Source organism: Herpailurus yagouaroundi, unplaced genomic scaffold (assembly GCF_014898765.1).
Source record: "Herpailurus yagouaroundi ecotype Mexico unplaced genomic scaffold, PumYag 249, whole genome shotgun sequence".
Taxonomy (NCBI): domain Eukaryota; kingdom Metazoa; phylum Chordata; class Mammalia; order Carnivora; family Felidae; genus Herpailurus; species Herpailurus yagouaroundi.
The window spans coordinates 500,780-520,565 of NW_024412466.1; the positions used below are offsets into that span (position 1 = coordinate 500,780).

The following is a 19,786-nucleotide window of genomic DNA, read 5'->3' on the forward strand; positions in this document are numbered from 1 at the left end:
CTGAGATGCAGCGTCGCACGCTCGGGCCAGCCGGGCGCCCCGTCTTAACAATTTTATACTTTCTGATTTAATTAATTAGTTAATTAATTAAGCTTTTCTCTTAATTAACTCCCTCTTCTTCCTTTTGGTTTCTTCCCTTTGCTTTTTACTTTTTTGGGCATGATTTCCTTCCTTTTGACTAAATACGGGCTACTTGGATTTGCCTTTTCCTCCGAACGGCTCACAGATATTCTGCTTCCTTCCGACCTCCAGAGCTGCTGTGCTGGCCTGGCTCCCTCCTCCGCAAACAGCCGTCACCGCTCTCTGGGACCTCCTCAGACCGGCCCCTCATCCTTGGACTTCAGATCCAGCCCTGCATGTCTCAAGGTGTCATCCACTAGCTCATTCACCTACTTCCTGCACCATAAGCTCTTTCCTTCCTCCCAGGCTGTTCTATCAGAGTCACGGGGCGTAACGTGACGGTGTCAGTCGGCCCGAGGGCTCTGAGCCTTGCCCCTTTCTCGCTCCCCCCGCAGACAGCGGGCCATGCCTTGCGGTGGCCATGGCGCAGGGTCCCCCACAGCTGCGAGGCGGTCTCATGTGTGGCCTGGCCCAGACACCCACCGTGAAGGGCCGCGTGCAGAAACTGGCTCAGAGCCCGGTGGCGGCTCGTTCTGCGTTTGAAACCACAAGGCGAGAAACCGGCACTGGCTTCGGCCTGAGAGTAGAGGGGCGCGTGAGGGCGCGTCGGTGTTGCCGGCCCAGGACTCCCATCGCCCAGAGGATGAGGGTCTGCCCAGCATGGAGTCCTGCAGGAGCGCTGACACGTTCCCCGTTCTACAGTCTCAACCGTGCACCTTAAAGGAGAGGAGTCTTGAGGCGCTTCCTGCGGGCACGGCTTCCCTGTCACACAGGCGGTCTCGGCCACCAAGAAGAGCACCCCGCAGCGGCCTGAGCTCTGCCTTCCTCGTCCCTCTGGTTTTCCTTCAACGTTTCCTGGGCGGTGGAGGGCGAGGTCCTCCGCGGAACTGGTGGCTTTGAGAGACGCGGTGCCCTGCGGCGGGTGCCTCCTCGCTGACCCCAGGAAGGGCCGGGTCTCAGGAAGCTGATCTCTAACACCACGCATTTCAATCACACCAAGACTATTTTTATTTCCTGAGGGGAAAATCTTATTTTTATTTCATTTTGTCTTGGAAAGTGCCCAGTTTTTAAAGGAAAAAAACAAACAAACCCGACTTCTTTGTATTGGGCTAAAACCAATTCCTGCCCGTTTCTTGGACATTCGTGCTCCAGAATTAACCACAGAGAAGCACTGCCCTCCTCGGCAAATAAGTTCCAGCACCATGCCGACCTCTATCTGAGTCATGCGCTTACCTGAGGAAATGGTTCCCTTTTCTGGACTCTTCTACTGAGGCAGGAACTGTGTGATCCACACAACCTTAGCGGGTCTGCCCGTAAAGCTGACAGGGAGGCAGCTGGTGGCGGCAGGAGCCTGGGCGGCCTCCCCTCCGATGCCACAGCCACTGCACGTCTGGGGAGGGTGCCAGGGCCCCCTGCAGAGGCCAGCTTCGGACCGGTCCTCAGGCCGCGGCCGCTCCAAACGCTGAAGCACCTACTTGGAACAGATTTTAGCAGATGTAAGTTTTCGAAACAACATGTCAGCAGCTGAATTTCAGAGCTGGAAGAATCTTAGGCTCAGTAATCACTCCAACTTTCAGGGCATCTGTAAAACAGAAAAACCTGTGACTGAATCCTTCTTTAAAAATGGTTTTGAATTAAGAATTTATTTTGAGATACACACGCAGTTCTGAGAGAAAGAGACATCTCACATACCCTTTATCCAGTTCTCAAGACGTTACCACCGTCAAAATCATAATGAGGGACTGACACCGACTCAGTCAAGATACAGAACGTTCCACCCCACAGGACCCCCCAGGGTTGCCCCTTTATAGCCACCCCCACGCCATTAATCTGTCAGCGGCCCCAAGCAACCACTAATCTCTCCGCTTATATCATTTGTCACCTCTAGAAACGTATACAGATGGAATCAAAGTATGCGATCTCTGCCCACTCAGCATGCCCCTGAGCCTCCTTCCCCGCAAGCTGTGTGTGCCCACGGCCCATCCCTCGTCCACGTGTGGGTGCGAGTCTGCCTAACCGTTCGCCCACTGGAGGACAGCTAGGTTGTTTCCAGTTTGGGGCTTCATGAACAGAGCTGCGGTGAATGTTAGGGTATGGTGACAGGCACAGGGATGGGCCTTTTTTCATCTTTTTATTATGGAAATAGAGAAGTCGATAAAAGAGAGATGCGGCAAGTGCCCAAAGGCAATTCAAACAGTGGGACCACTGGGGAGCGAGGGCACAGAAAGGCCAGGCCAGAGCCCAGGGGAGGCAGGAGGGGCAGCCGGTGGGGGGGGGGGCCCGGGGGCCCCCGGGGGGGGGGGGCCATGTCCCTGAGGCCAGGCAATGAGTGGGGAGGATGAGCCATGCCCAGGGAGGAGGTTACTAGTGACCCTGACAGGTCTGCAGGAAGGCCACCCAGAGCCGGTGTGGGAGCAGCACGGTGGGAGAGGGAACCAGTGCTGCCGCCCACCTCCAGGCCAGCAGGACGGGGAGCCTCAGCCCCCACTGGGGAGGAAGCAGGTCCTCGGGGGCACAGGTGCCCTTCCAAGCACATCACAGGCGATGTCTGTGAGTCGTCACAGCGCTCTGCCAGGCCAGGACTCCGCGCTCCCGTTCCTCAGGTAAAGAAGTCTATAGGGTCAGAGAGCTGGACCAGGATCACCCAGGGAGGAGACTCAGCCATAACCGAGCAGAGTGGCTCCCAGGTCACAGGACCCACAGGCCCGACGGGGGAGAGAGGATGGCCAACATGGAAGGCAAGTCAGGTCCCTGAGTTACAGCTGAGTTCTGAGTTCTGACAGCCATCCAGGACCCGAGCCTCCCCTGGACCGTGGGGGCCAGGGTGTTCTCTTATGTGCATGAAAGGACAGAGCCTGTCTACGGGAGCATTTCTGGGGTTGGGTGTTGTGATGGCTCATTTGTTTCACCCTGGCAAAGCCGTGGTGTCCACATGTTTGGTCAAACACAGTCACAGGTTGCTGTGAAAGCATTTCTTACATGAAATTAACATGTACAACAGTAGACTTGTCCTAAAGCAGATGACCCTCCCTAACATGGGTGGGCCTCATCCAGTCAGGGGAAGGCCTTAAGAGAACAGAGTGAACTCTGCCCCCAGACTCAAGTTGAACCCTGAGTTCTTCCCTGGCTCTCCCGCAGATTTTGGATTTTCCAGCCCCCACAGCTGCTTAAAGTCAATCCATCTCTCTGTACACCTGTTGGTTGTTTCTCTAACACAGGTGTGAAGGATGTGACAGCAGGTAAGACCTGTATGGGAGTGGCGGTAAGGACGTGTGCCCCCGAGAGGCTGGGGCCCCTGCAGGGAGAGGCTCCTGGCCCCGGAGGGCCTCCACTTTCTAGTGAATGAGGTTGTGCAGGGCACAGGGCAGGGGCTCCGCCTGCCACAGGGGTGGGTTGGGCTGGGTTAGTCCTGCCCTCTGAGCCTCCATCTGGGCCAGGGACAGGGAGCACAGGACCGACGGGCCCCAGATGAGCCACTGGCACGTCACCACGACCTGGTTTTCCCCGAATGAGACTCGGGGCCTCCCCCGAGTTTCCCCCCGAAGTTGAGCGAGGGTGAGCGCGGGCCGCCGCCGTGGGAGACCCCAGACCACCGTGGCCCGCCCCCGGCCCCAGGACCGGCCCCCGCGGCTCTTCCCTCCCAGCGGAGCCGGAACGACGACGCCTTCGCTCCTCGCAGACTCGGTCCGCGGGCTGGCGGGGCAGGGGCCGCAGTGGAGGGCCCACCCCCACCCCCTTCAGGGCCGGCCAGGCCGCCGGCTCGGCCACAGCCCCGCTCGGCCCTGCCCTGCCTCCCCGCGCCCCTGCAGACCCCGAGACCGCCCCACCTCTGCCCGCGCCCCGGCGGTCTCTCACCTGAGCCCGCGGGGTCCGCCCGGAACCCTGGCCCGGCCGCGGCGGTAGCGGCAGGCCCGGACGGCTTTCCCCGGCGCACCGAGACCCACACTGCCGGAGGCGCCGCGGGCTGGGGAGAGCGAACTCGGGGAGCTCCGGACGGAAGTCCGGAGGGGCGCGGCATAAGCGGGGGGCGGGGCCGGATGCGGAGGGGCGGCCCTGCGGGGGCGGGGCCGTGGGGGAGGGGCGGGGCTGGCTCCGGGAGGGGCGGGGTCGCTCTGCCGCTAGAGGGCGCTCTGGGCAGCAGGAGACGTGGCGCACCCGCGGCTCGTGGACTCCGCGCGCTCCCAGCGCCGCGTCCCGCCCGGATACCCTGCCGGCCTCGGAGTGGGGGCCCCACATCCCCACGCTAGTCTCCCGACCCTGAAGGCCCTGCCTCGCGGCCCTCGGCCCGCAGTCGTCCCGCCGCCGCCGCCGGCCGCGCCCGCCGCGCTCCCGCCCGGAAGCGCGGACTTCCGCCGCACGGTTCCGCGGGTGTCCACGCCGCCATGCCCTCTCTCGGGGACCTGCTGCGGGAATGGGACCGGGGCGCGCAGGCCGTAGCGCGCGGGGACTGGGACTGTGCCCTGCGCCTCTTCTCGGGCTACCCGGAGCCGTCCGCCAGGATGTGCTTCAACGTGGGCTGCGTGCACCTGTTGGCCGGGGACCCGGAGGCCGCGCTGCGGGTGAGTCGGGGGCCTGACAGCCGGGCGCCCCCAGGGTTGGTCGCGGAGACCCCCACCTCTTGGGGAGGCTGTTCTCTGGCCCTGGGGAACCTTACTTACCTTGCTCCGGGTCAAGGAGCGGTGCGATAAAGACCCAGCTACAGGGATGAGCCCGGGGTCCCCCCCCCCCCGCCCTTCTTCCTGATAGTCACCTGGGGATGTCCCCCCAGGGTTCCGCCTCAATGAACACCTGAAGCAGGTGGGAACTGTGTGATCGGGGGATCCCACCAGAACCGAGTCTGGGCCATGATGGAGGTGCTGGGCTCCCTCACCACCTCCACTAGGTGATGACCACGTGCCACACTCCCCAGTCAAGGAGAAAGGCCGGGGTTCTTGCTAGTGGTTCAGGTGCTCACGGTCTAACATATACGGAAGTAGGCTCGAGGCCGGATCTTGCTTGGAGGGGACTTACCTGCTTCCCGAGGTGTAGAGTTTAGAGCAGGGGACTTCATCAGATGCCTGGCAAGGAGATGAGGTCTGTCTCGTCTGATCTGAGTACTTCTGTTTCCCAGTATGTCCCCCAAAACAGAAGCAAGACTCAAAAGTGCACACGGGCACACACACATACCTGCCTCTGCGGAGGGGGCAGCACCGAGCCACTCGCCGCCTTTTAAGTGCTCTGTGTTCTTTAAAGTGATTCATGTTCCGCAAAAATCCAGCAGCACTCTACTCATTGTTCTGGTCCCCAAATGTCCCCAGTAAAAAGAAACAGGATCCTACAGTTGTGGAGACCATCAGTGACAGTTACCTGGAAAATGACACAAATGAAAAGAGAATTAGGTATTGTAGGAGAGTGCCCATGTCAATATCTTGCAAAAATTCACCACAGGAGTTGGGGGGGGGGGGGCCAGAACTGGGCAAATCTCACAAGGGATCTCCTCTGTCATTCCTTACATCTGCATACAAATCTACAATTCTCAGGAACAATTTCAGTTTTAAAATGTTACCTAAGAACGAGAACACAATCGCTGACAGCAGGTAGTTCAACAGCGAATGGTGGGTGTGAGGCCAATCCAGTTATCACTTACTTATAAACTGTGATTTAACCTGACAGAGGGGCCAGAGGTGGTGAGCAGAAGAATACGGTATTAAATCCTCTACCCAATAGGAGAGGGAGGACTGTGGAAAGACAATAAAATTCAGTAATTAAAGCATGGGCACTTTAATTGGAAACGTGGAGATTTTTGAAAGCAGACAGAATTGCTGCAATGAATACAAGTGTCTCTGGGGAGCAGGGCAGGTGAGGAGGGGTGTAGAGAGGACTGTGGTCTGTTGATAGGAACCTGTGTGAGCCTGATTTGGTTGCTGTTCCTGGCAGGGTGGCAAACAAATGGACCTCTCTGGCACTGAGCGCCCCCCGCATCAGGGCCTCCGTGCATCCCTTCAACCTTAGGTCAAACCCAGGGCTGCACAAGCCCCCCATTTGGCCAGATTGTAAGAGCGTGAAGCCCCTCCGACCGATTGCCTGTGTCTAACTGATAGCCACTGTCCTCGTTAGGAACAGACAACGTCATTTCTGAGTGAGGTGTAGGGAAGAGCTGTGCTTTACACACACACTAAAACTTTTGTTCTTCCTGATTCTAATAGATAAGGAGTGTGTCCTTTCATGAGAACTATCAGAAATAGGGTTGTCATGGACTCTGGGTCTGGAGTTCTTGTCCAGCAAGAAAGCAGACCCAGGATTCAAAGCGGGAGACGACTAATGTCCAGGAGAAGACGAGAGCCCCGAGTAAGGGTCTTTGCTCCGTTTTTATTAGGATCCGAAGGCTTACCAACATGGTGATGGACGTGCACAAAGGGACAATGAAACTGCGAACGTTAACTCGTGGACGTGAGGGAAAGGGGGTCTTGGAGATATTCGGGGTTAGGGGTTTGGGTTAACAGAAAACAAAATCCTGGCTCCTAGCGAAAGGTTGTTTACAGCAGACTTGACTTGTTTACCTAAACTCGCCTAGGGGACCGGAAAGACTGAGCAGGCTACCTCTGGGTCAACAAAGCACCTTTATTTTGCTAATTAGCTCTGCTCTGGGCAACTTCACCCGCAGCGACTATATCCCTATTTACCTAATTTGGTCCTTCCTTCCTGTGAAAGCAGCTTTCTGCTATTAAACTAAGTTGGGGGGCTTTTCCGCCCTGGATACCTAATGTTGTTCACCTCACCTTGGATGTTTTCATCCCGAGAGTCCCTCTTCCTGTGCCTTTGTCCTATACTGGGACCTTTGTCGCACTTTGCCTAATCTCCTTTACCCAAACTTGGGTGGGAACATCCTGTGGCTTTCTAGTTTTTCACGCCTTGTTAACCCATCCTGCAGGCTCAGGGAATTCTGAAGTTTATTCCCCACATAGGATTTAAGGGTTTTTTTAATGTTTATTTTTGAGACAGAGAAAGACAGAGCATGGACGGGGGAGGGTCAGAGAGAGGGAGACACAGAATCCGAAGCAGGCTCCGGGCTCTGAGCTGTCAGCACAGAGCCCGACACGGGGCTCGAACTCACAAACCGTGAGATCATGAACTGAGCCGAAGTCGGACGCTTGACCGACTGAGGCACCCAGGCGCCCCTCCCCACGTAGGGTTTTAAAAAGACAAAAATCTTGCATAACTGCATCCCCCAGAGGTAACTATCATTAATGTGCCACAGTGTTTCCTTTTTTTGTACCCCCTTGTCATTACGGTAAACAGACTGGACTGTGGCTGTGTTCTCTGCACCTCGGGAGCTCAGGCTGGTTTAGGTTGTGCCACTGAGGGAAACTGAATGGTGATGCCCTGCATGCAGGCTGTTGTGGGGCCCAGTGAAATTCCGTGGGGGGGGCCCCCCCCCCGTCACTGGTCATCTGTCTGGGCTGTATCTGTGACACAGGGGTGATGGAATTGCAGACCTTGGTGATCTGTGGGCATTCCTGTCCTCAGGCATTTGACCAAGCAGTGACCAAGGACACTTGCATGGCTGTGGGCTTCTTCCAGCGAGGAGTGGCCAGCTTCCAGCTGGAGAGGTGAGCACAGAGGTGTCTCGTTTCTTCTCTGAGGGCCCTTTGTCTCTGCAAAGTTCATTCTTGTGCTCCCCGCCTCCTCTCTCCCCATGGGGCACCTTCTCTTGCCCACCCCCTCCTCCATAGCTTCAGGGAAGCCTGGAGGAGGACACTGGTCACGCCGGAGGGGGACACAGGGAACAGCCACGCGGTGAGCCCTGTCTCTGTGCTGAGGTTCACAGGGCGCTTTCACGGGCACCTCTTCCTTTGTTCCTCACCACATCGTTGCTGCAGCAGGGATGGCGTGATTGATTACACCCATTCTGCAGATGAGGGAACTTAGAACAGGGCTGCAGGAATGGTGTGTCCCAGGGCAGGGAGGGGGTTGGGGTCCTCAATGCTCACCTGGGCTCTTTGCACTGTGGTCCTTCCCAGAGGAGGAAACATTCTGCAGGACAGGCCCGGCTTCCCCCTACCCCACCTAGCCCCAGGACAAGCCCCACGGCAGGCAGGCCCCATGCCAGGCAGGCAGGCTCTGGGGACAACCTCCTCCTCTCATGGGTCCAGGAGCCTCCTTGGAGGAGATGGGGATTCTAGTGGAGGCCAAGGAGTGTCCAGCCGGTCTCTGCGGCAGGAGGCCCACAGGGGTGGGGGTCCTATGAAGCAGGAGGGAAATGTGGAAGAGGGTCTGGGGCACAGACAGGGGCTCTAGGCGGCAGAGTGAGTGAGGTCCCCAGGAATCAGGACTGGATCAGAGCTGGCATCACCTCACACCCCGGATGTGGTGCCCCCATGCCCCTCACAGCCAGTCTGTCCATGACCCGTGTGTTGGGACTTGAGGGCCCACCATGTGCTGAGACCTGGGTGACCACCACTGCCCCCTAGCAGGTGTCCCTGGAGCTGGGGTGGTGGGGAGGCTGGGGCAGGGCTTGGCCCCTTTCCCTGCAGCCACTGAGGTCCCCCTCGCCGCTGGCTCCCCCACTGCCCACAGGTTCCAGGAGGCCCTGTGTGACTTCCGTCTGGCCCTGGCACAGCTGAGGGATAACACCGCCATTGACTATACACAGCTGGGCCTGCGGTTCAAGCTGCATGCGTGGGAGGTGAGCTTGCACCGGGAAGTGTGGCCCGCTGGGGCTCTGGGGGTGCTGTCTGCCGGTGGCCCGGGTGGTCCTTCAGGCCCCGTCCTCTGGGTTCCATCCTCTTCTCACTGTCACAGGTGGGGCCGTGTTGACCGAGGCTCCCTCTGGCCACTCTGTCATCCTGAGGAAGCGGGAGGGTAGAAGAAGTTAGAGGCCACCAGGAGTGCTTTGCCCAGGAGAAGGGCAGGGGAGGGGCAGAGAGCAGACAGGTGAAAGGCAGGTGGGGTGAGGAAGCAGCACAGCTTGGCTCTCTGTGGCTGACACCAAGGAAGGGGGGTGGAGAGGACACCGCAGTGCTCCCGGAAACTGGCTGTCTTGCAGCCTTCCCCCAACAAGCGGTGTTGCAAGAAACAAGTCGTGGGAAAGCCCCTCCAGGTGGGGTCCCCTGGCCCAGGGCACTGAGCAGTGCAGGGCGGTGGGGAGCGCGGGGAGGAATGGCCTGGCAGCGACCCCCAGCTGGCCTCGTAACAGGAGTCTCCAGAGGGCGGCCAGCTGGCTCTGGGGGTGTGGTGTCACCTGGCAGGCCCCGGGGACAGAGGGCCGCGCGGAGGGAGTGTGTTGGTTTCTCTTGACGTTGGGCCAAGTTGGGTGGCACTTGCTGCCTCGGTGGCAGCAGCAGGGGCTCAGTGGGGAGGTCGGCTCCCAGGAGCACCAGGCAACTTTGCTTCTGCCCTCGGTATGTCCGGCCGCGGCAGCCTTAACCCAACCCAAACTGTCTGTCAAACGTCTTGTGACACGGGGGTGGGGACGGGGACAGGACAGAGAAATGGGTTCCTTGGACGGCACCCCAGACTCATGCACTGACAGGGCAGCACACAGACGAAGGGGCCGCAAAAGGGGTTTGGCCAGATGCAGAATGGGGGTGAGGCAGGCAGAGAGGATGCTTCCCGCGCCCAGAAATCCGCCCCAGATTTTTGGAGCAGAGAAGCGCCAGAGCTCTGAACCGCTCCGGATGGGGGGGTCTGGAGAGTGAGGCCTGCCCGGCAGAGCCCCGCACTGGCGCCGCCACGGGCCAGGGGTGGGGTTGTGGGAGGGGCTGGGGTGGGGCGGGGTCAGCGGAGGGGCTGGGAGTGGGTCCGGGAGAGGGGTTGGGGGACGGGCTGGGGGCCGGGGGTGGAGCCAGGGGAGGGGCTGGGGTGGGGCCGGGAGAGGCGCCGGAAGGGAACTGGAGGTGAGGCCAGGAGAGGGGCTGGGGGTGGGACTGGGAGCCCAGGCCAGAACTGGAGGGGGTGGGGGGAAGGGCGGGGAGGTCCGGAATCCGGGCCAGAAGGTCTGATCTAGGAGTGAGACCTGGGAGGGGACCATGAGACTGGAGCTGGAGCTACATAGTGGCACTGAGGGCAAGGCCTGGAGAAAGGTCGGGGGTGGGACTGGGGGCACGCCCCGGGGTAGAATCTGGGGCAAAGGCGGGGCGAGGGGGGGGGGGGGGTTGAGACCCAAAGGCCGGAGGGGACTAAGGGAGGGAGTGGTCTGTCCCGTGGCTCCCAGGTGCTCTTCAACTTGGGGGCCGCACAGTGCCGCCTGGGTCTCTGGGCTGAAGCCACCCGCAGCCTAGAGGAAGCCCTCTCCAAGGGGTCAGAAGGGGCCCGAGACCACCTGTGCACTGCCCTGGACCAAGTGCAGGTGAGGGGGGGGCAGGGAGGAAAGCAGGTCGTCCCCACCCCTTGGGGTTGTTGGTCCCATAGCCCACCGTGCAGGGCTCATATCTATACAGGCCCCCCAAGACTTTCTAGAGGGAGGTGGCCCATGTGCCCAGGTGTGGGGGCTGGGGAAGGACTTCCCCTAGTCTGTGACAAGTGGGTGGAGGGGCCCCCTGAGACCACCGCCCTGGTCAGATGCTCAGGTCTGCGTTGGCCGGGCCCCCTCCAGAAACAGGTGCACCTGCAGCCTCGGCAGGGCCCCAGGGGTGAGGTCTTCCGGCCCCACAGGTGGCACCTGGAGCTCCTGGAACCAGTGGATTTCCTGGGCAAGGCCAAGGTAAGGGGGTAGTGTCTCCGTTCCCAGCCCAGGTGCTCAGGGGCCAGCAGCAGCCAGCAAGCTGGGGAGGGACCGGCCGCCCCCAAGCTGCAGACATACGGGAGCTTCCTAGGTCAGAAGCAGTGTCTCCAGGTGGAGTTTACAGATCCCAGGCTCTTGGAACCAGGACACAGAGGCCACCAGAAGTTGGCTGCAGAGGAGGGAGCTCATGCCTTTTTGACGGGGACCCTCGAGGCTCCCCCGCCTGCCTCCACTTCAGCCATGCTTTTCTGGCCTCAGAATCTCCTTGGCTCTGTCTGCCTGCATCTCTGCCCCGGACAGTGAGATCTCAGGGAGCCCCGAGGTAGGCTGGCCCGGGCCACGTCATGCCTACCCCTTGGTCAGGGCCGGGCAGCACCACCAGAATCACAGAACACTGGGGAACACAGGGAAATAACTCCTGTGCGCACAAGGAAAATTCACATTGACTTCAAGCTGGTGGCCCTTGGGTTAGCCCCGGCGCCCCAAGGGCCGAGGTCACCAAGGGCCAGCATGCTGCACGTGACCATGTTAAAAGTGCTGGCAAAGCCACCTGCCACAGACACCTCATGTTCGCAAACATCTGCTGGTGGGGGCCAGGCGGTTCTGAGCTGCGTTGATCAGTTTAGAGTCCACTTATCACAGTATAAGGCCTCTAAGAAACAAAAATATTTCAAAAATTGTACTAAAAATAAGTTGAAACTCTCAGCACAGATGTCTTCCTTTATCAGACGTATTCTTCCTACCTTCCCAGCCCCCATGGTGGCAGTCTGGCAGCTTGGGTCAGGCCCCTGCCCAGCAGATGGGAGACTCAGGGGGGTGCGGTGGGTGGCGAGGGCTGGGAGCCAACGTCACAGAGCCCCCTGGGGGTTGGGGCTGGTGCCTGCCGACCCGGCTGTCCCCCTGCTGTCCCTTACCAGGTGGTATCCTCTGCCTTCCCTGCCGACCGGCAGGAGGACATCCAGCCTCAGCAGCCCCAGGTGGGTGGTGGCCTGCCAGCCAGCCCGGCTTTCTCTGTCAGTTTGCAGGCCTGAGCCCTTCGCGCCTTTTTACTGTAACGGGAGGAAAATGCTCTGGACCGTCCCGTGTTCCTCTGATCTGGAATCGGGAGTAGCAGGCCTGTTCTGTGCGAGAGTCTATAAAAATCACGCAGTCTTGCTCGGGGGGGTGGGGAAGAGCATTGCTCGGCCTCCCCACCCCGAACTCACCCACCGGGGTCTGCATCCTGAGAGAGGATGGCATTCTGTGCCCACAGGTTCAGGGTGCAGATGGCAGAGCCAGGCCTGGAGCCGCCCCACGGTAGGAAGGAGCGTCCCTCCTGTTGGGGCAGAGGCCCTGGTGTGAGGCCTGAGGCCGGAGCCCCCCCCCTCCCCGTGCAGACCTGGCCAGGGGCCAGGACTGTCACACCCCCTTTCCAGAGTGGATGTGGCTGGAGCCCCTGATGCCAGGGGAGGGGTGCCCCCCTCTCATAGAGCCGTCACTCTGGCCCTGGCGGGCACCAGAGGGGAGTTGAGACTGCGGTCATGATGACTCCAAGCAGCGCAAAAGCTCAGAGCCAAGGTGCCCAGGGAGGGTGCTGGCGGGACTGCAGGCTGGCGTGATTACACTTCCGGCATCGCCAGACTGGAGCCTCACGGATGGGGCTGTCCCCACTCGGGAGAGGGGCTGGTGCTCAAGGTTGCGCGACGTAGAGCCAGCCCCACGCCCTGGGGCCCTGCTCGGACCTAGCCCTCGTGTCCACACTCCAGGCCCTCCTCAGGCTGTCCGGGAGGCAGTCCTGAGGTCAGGGCACCCCCCCTTCCCCTAGGGCTGCAGTCACCGGGGCCTGGAAAACCCGCACCGCCTGTGGTCCCAGGAGGCCCCCCGAGACAGAGACACAGGTCGGCCCCGGGCAGGCGGGGCAGGCTGACCACCATGCGCCCGTCCTCTACGATGAACAGGTGGGTGACCCCAAGATGGGGAACAGCAGCCACAGCCAGGCGCTCTGCGGGTCTCGGGCGGGCGACCTCGTGCCCTGCTGGGGGACAGAGCCTTGGCTTTCTCTGTCGGGTCAGAGACCGGGCCGGAGCCAGACACCGGGGTCGGGGGGGGGCCTGCTGATGGCCGCCCTCACCCGGCCCTAGGCCTTGGGGGGCCTGGCCTGCAGCCTGTGCATCTGGGTCTCGGGTCTTGCGCCATCCAGCCGTGGCCCTTGCCACCCCAGCCCTCCTTCCTGGACACCGGCTTCTCCCAGGCAGGTGCAGCCAGGAGGGGCGTGGCTGACCCCCTCCCGCACCAGCACCAGGAGAGGGGCCTCCACGCACAGAGCAGGCGGTTGAACTGAACAGACATTTTATCAAAGGACTTCATGAGGGAATATGCGGTCACTTCCCTTTCTCTGCCCTGGTGCTCAGCTAACTCAAGTTGAACGGACCTGTGCCCTTAGCGGTTATTCTCAGTCACAGCTGTGCTTTATTAACTTCCTGCATGCGGTTAAAGCTGCATTTACTAAGTTCATGGTACTTCGGGGTTTTAGGCCCTCGACCCTCCTGGCACAATAGCGAATAGCTTCTCAAGTGCGTTAACCAGCTGGTAAATACACTGAAGTCCAAATGCTTCCTTTACCAATGAACTTCCAGACCCTCACCTGAAGTCAGAACGGAGTCAGGATGGCCTGGACCCCGGGCCTCTCTGGGGTGCCCTGCTGCCCCTGCAGCACATCCAGCACAGGGTGAGGTCCAGCTGGTCCCTGGCCTGGGTCCTCAGGCTCCACCTGGGACCACCCGGGATGACAGCTTCATCCGCACTGATGTAAGGCAGCCTGTCTGTGGTCGCTAGGACTGTGGGGACCCGGTGCCTGCCCTGAACACACCCCAACACGGGTTGCATTTCTGGCTTGCTGGTGGTCAGCTGGTTCACAGGCCGTACGCCTCACCACTGGGCCTGCTTCCACAAGCCAGGGACACTGCCCCACCCCCCAGGGCCCCCATCCCTGGCCCCTGCTCCAAGCCTGTGGCTTTCCCTGCAGAGGCCCAGTGTGGAGCAAGTTGGCAAACAGGTTCCTCCAGGTAAGGGCTCCTGAGCTGCAGGCGGTGGGCAGGGACACTGGGGGAAGGGGGCAGGCATCTGGGGGTGCGGGGAGCAGCCTCTTTGTCCCCTAAGGAGGAGATTGGCTACCTGTGCTTCCCAGTGGGCGTGTGGTCCAGGCAGGTCCTCTGCTCCAAAATATTCCACCTGAGAACCTGCTCTGTCAACCTCCACAGGGCTGCGGGTGGCAGGGGAGCCAGACCCCGGCCCTTCTGAAGACCCCTCTCATGCTGGGGTAAGAGCCTTGGTGTCACCCCCACTCTTCTGGTATTTGGGGCCCTGAGGCTAGGCCCCATCCCTTCAAATGGCCCTGGGGACCCCAGCTGATGAGCAACTTACAGGCCTATAGCCCCGGCCCCCTGCCACCGTCTTTGTCCCCACCCTCAGCCCCAGCTCGAAGGCCACCCCAGTTGGGCCTTGTGCATGGAGATTTGGGGCTTTACAAGCTGACCACTGCCTTTCTGCCTTGTCCCAGGGAGTGGCCGTGGGGGACCCTGAGTCCTTGGTGACCCTCATAGTGCAGTGTGCCTTCACACTGGCCCTGAAGGTCCCAAGAGGAGCTGACCTGTCCAGCCTGCGGACCCTGCTGAGCCAGGCCCTCCCCGACCAGGCCCAGCACGGGCAGCTCAGGTGAGCCAGTCAGAGGTGGGACCTGAGGTCTCTGAGCCTGGCCCAGGGCAGAAGCCCCAGGGCAGGGGATGGACGAGGGGCTGGTACATCTGTGCCCTGGCAGAAACCACCCCCCGCCCCCCCCCCCGCCCCCCGCTCACTTGGAGGAGTTTCTCTGCAGTTACCAAGACCCCAGCAACAAGGGGCGCTGGGTCCCCCTTGCTAGGGAGGAGGTGCTACAGAGGGCCTGGCGGGACAAGGCGGCCAGCCCTGGGGTCCTGCGGCTCCAGTGCCGGGTGAGCCCCAGGAGAGCCCGGTGTGGGTCCCGGTGCGTGCGGGGCGGGGGAGGCCCTGGGGCCCTTCCGCAGCCGGCCCACCCTGGAGCCCTCCCCTGCCACAGGGAGCGGGCGGCCGGCCTGTCCTCTACCAGGTGGTGGCCCGGCACAGCTACTCTGCCCAGGGGCCTGAGGACCTGGACTTACAGCCGGGGGACATCGTGGACGTCCTGTGTGAAGGTCAGTGGGGCGCTGGGGCCAAAGGGGTTTCTGTGAGCAGATACTATCTGATGTGCCCTAAGGAACACTGACATCCCCTCGCGTGCAGTGGACCCGGCCTGGTTGGAGGGCCACTGTGATGGCCGCATCGGCATTTTCCCCAAGTGCTTCGTGGTCCCAGCTGGACAGTACATGTGAGAAGCCCAACACCCCCACCTGGAGCCCCACATACCCCAAGCCCAGTGAGGAAATCAGCCCTAGGAAGTCCCGTGGCAAGAACGGTTTTAATAAAGCAGTCTTCCCCCCACTAAGGTGTGGTCTGTGTTCTTGACTTGTCCACTGTGAGGGCCTGATGGAGGCTTTGAGGATGGGGGATGGGGCTGCTCCCAGAGAAGCCTAGGAGCCTGGATACCTCCCCTCAGGCTGAGTGATACCCCCGTTCGGGCCGGGCCCCTCCGCCAACCTCCTGAAGCCCTGCCAGCCTCTCCCAGGGAGCCAACCCCTTCTTCAGCAGTCACTCCCACGTCCGGGCTTGACTGGGCCCCATGTCCCGCTAACACTGAAGGTCACAGAGCCTTGGAATGTTGCAGGGGCCCCTGTGGCCTGGCACTTATCACCTGTCGCCCTGGGGAGGCCACAATACCTCCTGCATCCACGGGGGCCATCTGACAGCGGGGCCAGAGCCCACGGGACAAGGGGACCCGGCAGGGGTCAGGAGATCAGGGAGGCTCTGACCAGCTCAGACCGGGGGAGCTGAGCCCGTGCCTTCCGCCATCAGGCGGCGGCCCAGCTTAGCCCTGGGGCCAGAGGAGCTGGCCTGCCACAGCCCCCAGAGTAACCACGAGAGTCAGCACGGCAAAGACGACCCCGGCCGCCCAGATGCCATAGCTCTGTGCCCGCCACCGGGCAGGCACCTCGGCCGGGATCATGCTGGTCAGGTTCAGCATGTAGCCCAGCGTCCAGCCCATCTCCGTGCCACCAGCCTGTGGGACACACGGGCTGCTCAGTGCCGTGGGCGGCTGCCCTGGAGCCCCTGACCCACCCTCGCCCTGGGCCAGGTGGTCACCTGCTTGCGGAACTCGATGCCAGGCCAAGTCTCCTCACTGAACCCGTAGCCCTCAAGCAGCAGCGTGAGAATATACAGCCCCGAGGTACAGTAGTCACGAAGCCAGGGGTCCTGCCCGGGCGAGCTGGCCTCCACCTGGGGGCCCGGGAGGTGAGGAGCCCGTTGGTGTCCCCGCTCCCAGCCTCCCAGGCACAGGGTCCCACCAAGTCCCTGCCTGCTGCTGAGGTCTGTGCCTGTGACAGCCGCAGCTCGGAGACCCAGGGCGGCCCTGGGATCCACCCACCTGCTTCCAGGGCCTCTGGCAGAACTCCCAGATGGTGGCGTTGACAGTGGCCAGTGGCTGCTTGGAGGTGAGATTCAGGAAGTGGAAGGTGTAGTAGAAGTTCGAGAAGGCCTGGGGGCAGAGGGGGGTGATGAGCTGTGTGTCTTCCCTGGGCACTGGGGTGATGCCCGGTGGGCCCGGGTCAGAGGAGCCCTGGACAAACCAGGCAGAGTCCCCACCTGCCCCCATGCGGGGCCCCAGAGTTCCCAAGAGCCTGCCTGTGCAGGGCTCATCCTGGGCCCACCTGGGGTCAGACCCCTGGGGCCCGGGGCCGTGGAAGGAGGCTGAGACCCTGGGGAGGACAGGGAAGGGAGCTCACATAGAACGGGCCCCGCACAGGGGGCTGGTAGACCCCATTGAAGGCACAGTGTCCTCGGCCCTGGCAGCTGGAGAAGTTGAAGAGGCCCCGGATGGCTGAGATACAAGCCCCGGGGTTCCCTGTCCCTTCCACAGTGAGGTTCCTGGCCAGCTCTGGAGGGGCTGCTGTGTGCACACAGGGGGACTCGTAGAGGGCGGCCGGGGACAGCGTGGCCCAGTAGCCGCTGTGGTAGCATGGGTGGCGGACCAGGGGGCCGGAGCTGCTCTGCGGGAGGGCAGGGAGGTGGCCTTGAGCCCAGCCCAGGGCCACAGGCCGCCCCAGCTCGCCTCCCCCTCCTCTGTGGCCCAGCCGACCTGAACCAGCTGTGCCAGAAGCCTGCTCAGCATCTGGTCCCGCCCGAAACAGAGGTAGCTGTGCGTGTAGACACTGTGCTCAGATCCGTAGAGGCGGAAGGTGGTCTGGGTGCTCTTGTCCAGTATGGGGCCTCCAGGCACAAAGGTGATCTGGGTGGAGGCTCCACCCATGTCCAGGGCGCCCACCAGTGTCCCCTCCAGAGGCTGGATCCATTCTCCAGAGAAGGAGTACTGAGCACAGACAGGGGGCACTGAGTCCTGGGACCAGCCGCATTGACCCACCGCCCCTGGTCACCCAACCCCCACCCTCGGGCTGCACACAGCACCTTGACCAGCATGCCCAGGACGTAGTTAATGGTGATCCAACCCAAAGCACCCTCGTCCTGCCCGGCCAGAAGCTCAGCACCCCAGAAGTCCAGGGGGGACTTGCCCAGGACCTGGGTGACCGCCGCGAAGACGTCTCTTGCCCGAGACCTATTCTTCTGGCTGGACAGAAAAGACCAGCAGCCCGAGCTGGCAGGAGACCCACACCCACACCACTCCGCCCGCTTGCCCAGGGCATGGACACCACCACGGCTCTCGGAGCTGTTCCTCACGGATGCGCCACAGGCCCCAGGTCAGCCCAGCTCACCTGAGTAGCCTCATGCCAGCCGTGGCCCCCAGGAACAGGGGCGTCTTCCGCTGCTGTGCCTCTGGGATCAGCGCCAGCGCTTCCTCCAGGCAGCCCTGCAGGCTCTCACCGGCTTGTGCAGGATTGGAGGCATAGGAGGAGATTCCAGGCCCTGAAACACAGCACCCCAGGACGAGGCTCCAGGCCTGAAGGCTGGGCCGGGCCGGAAGGGCCTGTGGGGAGTTGAACAGTGTCTCCGCCCCCCACCGCCCCCAAAAGGCATGCCCATGTCCTAACCACTGAGATCTTTGAGTGGGATTTTATTTGGAAAAGGGATCTTCGCAGATGTAATTAAGTTAAGGGTTTTAAGATGGGATCATTCTGGATTCCCTGGGTGGGCCCTAAATCCGATGACCCATATCCTCTAATTAAAAAAAAATTTTAACGTTTTATTTTTTGAGAGAGAGAGAGAGAGGAGAGAGAGACAGAGCACAGGCAGGGGAGGGACAGAGAGAGGGAGACACAGAATCAGGCTCCAGGCTCTGAGCTGTCAGCACAGAGCCCGACGCAGGGCTTGAACTCACGAACCGGGAGATCATGGCCTGAGCTGAAGTCGGACGCTTACCCGACTGAGCCACCCAGGCGACCCCTGATGACCCATTTCCTTCTAAGACAGAGGAGAGGGAAGGTCAAGGCACATGAGGAGGAAGGCCACGTGAGGTTGGGGGGGGAGAGGTTGGAATGATGTGGCCACAGCCCAGGAGCCTCCAGAAGCTGGAAGAGGCAGGAAGGACCGGGCAGGCACTGTACCACTTCTGTGCAGGCACATGTAGGTTCTGGTCCAGTTCTGCACTGACCATCTGTGCCACTTGGGTAATTCACTCAACCTCTCTGAGCCACTTTTCCTGTAGGTCGATCTGCTGATTTGCTAAATGTGGCTCAGCTGGCTCCGGCCTGTACCACCTCCCAACCCTCCGCCTCGCCGGGAATCCCTCCCAGACAGCAGCCGACAGCCGTGCACACCCGCCCGCTGTCCCCAGAGCTGCCTACTGACCTTTCGCCTGGCAGACCAGGGCCTGGCTGACCACACCCGTGTCGTTCTCCTTGTCTGCTGGCCACCGGTACACAAAGAGGGACGTGTGGGAGGACCCCGCGTCAAACACAATCCCAAACTGAGAGTGACAACAAGGTCAGGAGGGCATGGGGCCAGCGCCCAGCCCAGCCCAGCCCAACCTCCCCGCTGCTCGGGGTCTGGGGGCCTACCTTGGTGTCTGTGGGCAGGAGGACATCAGTGGCCTCCACCAGGATGAGAATGAGCGTGGTGAGGCCTGAGGCCACTGCCGCCCCGAGCAGTGCTGTGAGAACCCGCGGCTTCCAGGTCAGCCCCATCAGGGCAGGGCAGGGCAGGGCTGGGCTGGCACCTGCGGGTGTGGGCAGCAGTGGGCACCGGACGCCCCTTGCCGCAGACACTGCCGCCCTGGAGAGCCACCCCGTCCTCCCTGGGGCTCAGCACGTCTGAGCTCAGTCAGTGGGCAGAGCTGAAGACCACACCACAGGAGCCGGGCCTGCCCAGGAGTGCTGTGGAGCCAGGGTCCAGCCTGGGACATACAGTGCTGATGGGGTCCAGAAGAGCCCCTTTCTTTCTTCTTCTTTTCAGAGAGAGCGAGGGAGGGGGGCGGGGGGGGGCAGAGAGCGAGGGGGGCAGAGAGAGAGCGAGGGGGACAGAGAGAGAGAGAGAGAGAGAGAGAGAGAGAGAGGGAATCCCAAGCAGGCTCCATGCTCAGTGTGGAGCCCAACTTGGGGCTCGAGATCCTACGGCCCTGGGATCATGACCTGAGCTAAAATCAAGAGTCAGACGCTTGATCAACTGAGCCCCCCAGGCGCCCTCACTCTCCCCACCCTCCCGGGAGGAGCCCCAGTTCTGAAGGTCAGCTCCAGACTGACCTTGGGGGACCCAGGACCCTACCCCCCCTCCCCCCGCCTCCTCTCTGCAGCCCTCTCCCCTCCCCCAGGGTAGGATCTTCACTCTGGGAGCCCTGAGGTCGGCCCTGAACCAGGTGAGGACAGGGGACCAGCTAGACATATAACTGCTCCCAAGCAGCCTCCCTTGTGCCCTAATGAGTGAGGT

General features: G+C 61.5%; 3 protein-coding genes across 5 annotated transcripts in view; 1 reads left to right on the forward strand and 2 right to left on the reverse strand.

The window, feature by feature from the left end:
• EXD3 (exonuclease 3'-5' domain containing 3) overlaps window positions 1-4,126 on the reverse strand; it is a 77,722-nt gene extending 73,596 nt beyond the window's left edge. The window contains exons 1-2 of one of the 2 annotated variants that reach the window (XM_040460268.1): window positions 3,976-4,126; window positions 1,354-1,591 (exon numbers count right to left, since the gene is read on the reverse strand). The gene's annotated coding sequence lies outside the window, so the exon portion shown is untranslated. Of the gene's footprint in view, window positions 1-1,353; window positions 1,703-3,975 lie in introns of both variants that reach the window. The other variant, XM_040460267.1, reaches the window with a different exon arrangement.
• A 112-nt stretch (window positions 4,127-4,238) lies between these two features.
• NOXA1 (NADPH oxidase activator 1) lies at window positions 4,239-15,292 on the forward strand. The gene is made up of 14 exons (XM_040460271.1): window positions 4,239-4,679; window positions 7,627-7,709; window positions 8,677-8,785; window positions 10,313-10,447; window positions 10,694-10,801; window positions 11,740-11,799; window positions 12,075-12,118; window positions 12,627-12,759; window positions 13,827-13,866; window positions 14,062-14,120; window positions 14,361-14,515; window positions 14,676-14,790; window positions 14,895-15,009; window positions 15,098-15,292. Exons 1-14 carry the CDS (start codon window positions 4,503-4,505, stop codon window positions 15,184-15,186), a joined length of 1,422 nt encoding a protein of 473 aa, XP_040316205.1. The 5' UTR covers window positions 4,239-4,502; the 3' UTR covers window positions 15,187-15,292.
• ENTPD8 (ectonucleoside triphosphate diphosphohydrolase 8) lies at window positions 15,254-19,314 on the reverse strand. Of its 2 annotated transcripts, none has more exons than XM_040460270.1 (9): window positions 18,922-19,314; window positions 18,713-18,830; window positions 17,680-17,830; window positions 17,375-17,534; window positions 17,049-17,279; window positions 16,696-16,959; window positions 16,338-16,448; window positions 16,055-16,189; window positions 15,254-15,971 (listed from the first exon to the last, which is right to left on the reverse strand). In XM_040460270.1, the coding sequence occupies exons 1-9, from the start codon at window positions 19,045-19,047 to the stop codon at window positions 15,780-15,782; spliced, it is 1,488 nt and encodes a 495-aa protein (XP_040316204.1). In that variant the 5' UTR covers window positions 19,048-19,314; the 3' UTR covers window positions 15,254-15,779. The 2 variants fall into 2 exon arrangements, 1 of the variants encoding a protein (XP_040316204.1); XR_005786048.1 differs by having other exon boundaries at window positions 15,858-15,971; window positions 16,696-16,954.
• Window positions 19,315-19,786: the final 472 nt, after the last annotated feature.